This window comes from Cenococcum geophilum, assembly GCF_001692895.1.
Source record: "Cenococcum geophilum 1.58 unplaced genomic scaffold K441scaffold_62, whole genome shotgun sequence".
Taxonomy (NCBI): domain Eukaryota; kingdom Fungi; phylum Ascomycota; class Dothideomycetes; order Gloniales; family Gloniaceae; genus Cenococcum; species Cenococcum geophilum.
Window position 1 is genome coordinate 69,609 of NW_027137620.1, and position 6,000 is coordinate 75,608.

Below are 6,000 nucleotides of genomic sequence, written 5' to 3' on the forward strand. Positions count from 1 at the left end.
TCCCGTATAAGTAGTAAGGAAGAGGCGTTTAACTAGTTCCTTATTAGTTTCCTTAGCTGGCTTTTCTTCCCTCTTATTAATAATCTAGTTAATTTTATATAAGCTAGTTATAAAGACCTCGTTGTCCCTCCTATACATATTAAAGTGGAATACTATAGCGCTGATTGCCGCGATATCTACTATAGGGGGGTTGCGTAATAATGGGGGTGTATGGGACCTTAGGGGCTTCTAGGGTAAAGGCGTTGTTATCGCTCCTTTTAGCTCCTATCGCATCTTTTAGAGGTCATCTCTTATGTCCTATTGGTATGTTCTCTTCCATGTTAGTTAGATCTACGTGATTTAGACGTCGTCTATATCGCTATCTATCCTACTGCCGTATATAGAGTCCTTATCAACCGTAGCGCTCCAGGGGAGTATCTTTATTAGTATAAAAGAGTTCCTTCTGGCCTTGCGACGGGCATCTTCTTAAGCAAAGGCTAGGTCGCGGTCCCTAACATCCTGCTAATAGGTAGGGTCAGCCCTCGCGGCTAGTGTCTTGTGATTGGTTTGGATTTCCCTAGTAAAGGAAGGTAATTTCGGTCTATCCTCTGGCTAGACAAATTGTCTTCATTATATATTCAGCTAAATATTAAAATAGGATATCTATTTTCGGCTAAGGATTATATCATGGGACCCTAGGTCTAGGATGCAAAAGGGGATATTATACTGGCGTCGTCTGTTAAGAGCAATATGCAACTTTAGGACGTAGATAACCAGCTTACCGGCCTAACCGCTATATCCTTTTACTTAGACAGGCTTCTCTAGTCTAGTGGCTTTTATATTTAGAAACTTAGCAACGTTATTTATATAGGCAGTATTTATAAAGGCAAAACCATTTGCTCCAGTGTTAATAAGGGCGGTTGTGTTAACACTATATCCATTTTAAGATACTGTATATAGAACCGTAAAGTATTTTCCACCCATTAACTGACTTAGATTAATCTCTTTAAGATTAATAGGGTACCCTAGGGGGGAGTTTTTCCCTAGGGTTCTTCTTTTCCCAACTTATTAGACGTCTCTCCTTCCTCTATCTCCTTAATATCGCCTATATCCTTTAGCTCCGGGCAAGACAAGGCAAAGTAGCCCTCCTTATCGCAGTTATAGTACGTAGCTAAGGCAGGGTTAATCGGAGTATTGCGGTGAACACTAGTTAATGGCGTGATACGTGGCTAGTCGGGCGTCGCTTGCCGGTGCGTAGTTATAACCGCTCTTAGTGTAAGAGTAGTTGTAACTTATTTTTCTACTCTAGCTCCTATAGGTATAGTTGGTAAGTTTTAGTTGCTATAGAGTCGCTTCTGCCGATTAGGACGGGCTTTAATCCGCTTTAGTTTTAAGTCTAATAATAGGTAACGGGCTGCGAGTCTATTATAAGTCGGTAGGTTATCTAAGGTTATAGCAATCTTCTCTTATAGCCGAATTATTAGCTTATTATATAGGTCTAATCGGTAGTTCTTAAGGGGAACCTAGCCTTCTTCCGTAAGGTATAGGAATTAAGTCTAGAATTTAGTAAAGGATTAGTTTAGTTTTATTATTAGGCGATTATAGTCGTACCAGGCGTCCTATACTTTGTTTAGGTTAACGTAGATAGCTGCTAGGTGCCGTATTATCTTATTAATAGATGTAAATTAGACAGGGGAATCGTCCTTAAACTTAGCTTGGAGGTGCTGTTAGGCGTCCCTAGTAGTTTAACTAAAGAGGTAGAGTATTTTGGCTTCTTTAGAAAGGAAATAGTTATAGTTAACGCGGAGCTTTCCTTATACTTAAATCCTCTAATTCTTAAAGGTAGGGTCTATCCTATTAGATAGTGGTAGGGGGTTAGGGAGCTTAACGGACTTTAATTGCTTTATTATTGTATCCGTACTCCCTAGTATATTATATTTAGTAAAGTAAATAGGTCGGCTAGGGCTTTAAAAAGGGGAAGCCGGGCTATTTTATAGGGCTGTAAGGCTTTCTAGGATCTCTTATAGGGTCTCTTATATATTTCTCGCTTTAAGATAATTAGCTTCCTAGCTAGCTGCGAGGGTATAAATCTACTCGCGTATATCTACAATGTTATTATTATCTTTAATTTCTAATCCTAATTGGATCTTAGGTTCCTCTTAGGTAGAGGTAGCTCTCTTAAATAAGCTTACTTTAGGCGCCATCGTTAGCTTCCTAAGGTTTGTTGGTATTATACACTTTGGTTTTAATTCCGGGGGTATAGGTCTAGTTCTGTCTAGCTTATAAGGTGGGATATTATCTAGGCCTTTTTAGGTAATATAGAGTTGTTTTAGTGTCTAAGTATAGCGCGTTAACGCGTCGTTGTAGACGAAGTTTCTTTTAGGGTAGAATATTATTAAGGCCTTCCTAGGTAGGGTAGGGTAAGCTTAGTATAATATTATGGCTTATATAAATGCCTCTGAACCAAAGCTTATAGAATGCTGTATTACGAAAATACTAAGCTAAGGAGAAGAGGAGAGGTATGTATAGGAGGTAGAGGCGTAATATATACGCGTTATAACGCCAAGTCCTTAGCTAAACCCCTAACTAGGCTCCCTGTCCAGGTTACGCGTTACGGTGCCGTAATAATACTAGTCCTCAGGCGTGGTTACAAGTCGGTTAGGCCACGCTAAAGGGTGGGTCTACCATAAGCGCTAATGCACAATCCCTATACGGGGCAGCCTTAGCTAAAAATATAAGATTACGTAGTTAACCGAGCGCAAATCGCTCATCTTACCATATAACTTACCTCTTAGCTCCAAAACAGAACCAACCATTATGGGTAACTAGTTATAACGTGTTTGTAACGTGTTTGGAATATATTCTAATTTAAATAGATCTATCTAATGATTACCAGCCACTGGATTTCTCTAGTGATAATAAAAATGAGTTTGAAATTAATTTAGAAGACAGTGTCCTTAGGTTAGAAGATTATATACTAGAAGAGAGTTAAATACAGCCGCAAGATTAGATTGAGGTAAGTTTTTAATATGTTCTAAACGCGTTCTAATCTAGTTCTAAACGTATTTAGCCCGAAGTTCCTTATATTATATTTCTTACCAAGGCATCTACTAATCCTCTTACTATACTTGTAATTAAGGATTGTTTAAGTCTTCTAGAGTACCTATAGACGCTGCATAAAGGTTATACTTACCGTATTAACTTAAGAGGCATAGATGCACAAAAAGCCATATAGGTAAGTTAATAAAAATCTAAATTATGCCCTAACTATATTTATAACTAGTTTATAACGCGTTTAGATCTAATATAGAACTAGATAAGTGCATGCTCCTAAGCCTATAACGTCCGCTCTCTTAAATATAAGAGGTAAAAAATATAAAATGCGTTATTTAGGAGTAAAATATTGCGAATATCTTTAGAATTGGTTACGATCTTTAAGCCACACTATAGTTACTAAAGAGACATGGGGTCTAATATAGAGAGAGCGGGTGGCCCTGGATAGAAGCGATTTAGATATTTGTAAATGTAATGCGAATAGGTACGGAACTGGTTTTAAATATATTTAGTACTTAAGTTAATATATATAAGCTTGTTTTTAGCAGCTTAAAGATGATTTTAAGCTAGAAATATATGCAGCTCTTAAATAGAGGCTTGTATACTAACAATTAAGCAACAAAGATACTCTATATATAATTATCTTACCTAAATATGTTTAGAATTTAACCAGATTACGTTTAGAACTAATTATATTAGGATATTGCTAACGTTCGGCACTTATTTCTTACCTATATATAGGCTACTATAGAAATACATTTAGAGTACTTCTGAAAAGTATTACTAGTAAATAAGAAATATAATACTGCGTATTTAATATCTCTTATTTAACTAGGCAATATAGGTGCTGATGTAATGGAGAAATGCGGAGTTATTAAATTAAATCTGTGTAGAAGGGTAGAGTGCGGTAAGAAAAAAATATAACTTACTTAGAACGTATTCCGGTTACATTTGTAACATATTCGTAACGTATTTATAGGAATTGACTACCCCTAGGGACTAGGGAAACTTATCTATTAGGACTGCGAGGTTACTTTTTACGTTTTTGTTTTAGACGACTTAGAAGAGACTCCTTATATTTATTTTACCTCGTATAGGGTATATAGTTATACACCACCCCCCCTAAATAAGCCGCCTCTAGAGATATTAAATGAGGTGATTAAATTGGTTCATTAAATGCATAATCCAGATCTTACTCTTAGTAAATATATTCTAAACCGATTGCGAACAAATACCTAACGTTTTTATAAGAAAGTTTCTTCGAAGTCCTGCCCTTAAATAGTTTTGTATGTAGTATAGAAAGGCTTCTTTAGTATAGATTTACATAAGCTTTGCTACTATGGATTGTATTACTAGAATAATTTAAAAAGAGAAGCTTACTCTATACCTAGAAGGAAAAGGACTAGTAGGGGTAGTATATGAGTTTGATTAAAAGCATTGAAATCCTAAAATGGTAATAAATACATTACGAATACGTTCTAATTGGCTTGCTAATATGTTATAGGCTTATATCTAACAGATCTACAATGATTAAAACGGGTTTATAATAATCTGCTTTCTATAAGAGTAAGCTAAGATCTTCCTATCCCAAAATATATTTGAAGTTAATATGTCTTTTAAACGTATTATTAAAAGAAATATGAATGAGATTATATTCGCTGTTTGGCTTAAAGAGCATAGTAAAAGTATTAGAATATAATATAAACCCGTTTAGAATGCGATGCTAATATATTCTAATAGTATTTATGCTTATACACGTTATTACTAACACGGAAATAAGGCGTACTTACTAGTTATGCTTTAAGCGAGTTTTTTAATTGCTTTCTAAATGTCTTTAGAAGTAGATTTGTTGGAAACATATTTATGGTAGTGAGGAAGGCTTTAAAGCTGTTATATCCGATATAGATAGTAAGTAAATGGCTGGTAGGATACCTAGAACGTAATTAAAACGCCTTCCTAACGTTTTATAAAAGGGTTTAGGCGGTATCTATAGTATATTAATCCTCATAGGCGCAATTGGACGTGGCATCTTAGGAAAACACTAGTTTTCTACTAAGTACACTTCCTACGAAGCATCTTAAGAGCCGCGGGTAACTATAAAACGGCCTACTCTATATATAAACGGATGAAAGCTCTTCTTATATGTAAGAGCCAGTCAGAATATAAAGAACTCTGTGATTTACTAATTGGTAAGTTGTTCTGAACCCGTTTATAATTCGTTTAGAAGGTATTAATAGTATAGTATATAAATTTCGATTAGTTGCCAACTGGGCGAGATATAAGAGATACCTAGTTATTACCTTAGGCTTAAATAAGCACTGCTCTCTGATTAATTACGAGCTATTTAATAGATTAAGATACTATATAAATGCAGTAGAACAAATAGTAAATAAATTATATGCATTTGGTATACGGTAGTTTCTTCTTCCTACCGTTATAAGGTATTAATACGTTCCTAACCCGTTTATAATGTGCTTATATTATATTTAGTGTATAAAAACTAGATTAACGGGACGTTAATTAGTATTTTGCTAGGAACTAGTTTGGAATATAATATATATAAAGAAACACATTAATGTTGGCCTAATATGCAAACTATATGGGCAGAGAGAGTATATATTTATTGCGATCCTCTTCTAAACCGGTTCCTAATATGTTTAGAACGAAAACGTTAACAACTTTAAGAAGAATTAGAGTAGGCCGCTGCTAATAATAATGAGGATAATATTTTATTTTAGGTATTATTATTAGGTGTAGTAAGGTTACGATCTAATTCTGCTCGGCGTTTAAGGGGGCTAAGATCTAGATCTGTATCGCGTTTTAGGTTATCCTCTATAGCATCTAAGGAATTATAAGGCCGCCTTTATATTCTAATGTATACGTAACTGGTTACTAATATGTTCTAGACGTATTAGTACCGGTCTCTCGTAGTTACTAAAGCGTTAGGCCTTAAGCAATAACTAGGAT

General features: G+C 35.2%; 1 protein-coding gene across 1 annotated transcript; it reads left to right on the forward strand.

Annotated features, from left to right (window-relative positions):
• Positions 1-5,089: 5,089 nt before the first annotated feature.
• On the forward strand, positions 5,090-5,451 carry K441DRAFT_586177 (uncharacterized protein; the record flags this gene model as incomplete). Its single annotated transcript, XM_067644616.1, has 2 exons — positions 5,090-5,222; positions 5,276-5,451. Coding segments are annotated over 2 exons (309 nt in total), but the record flags the coding sequence as incomplete, so codon positions are not given.
• Positions 5,452-6,000: the final 549 nt, after the last annotated feature.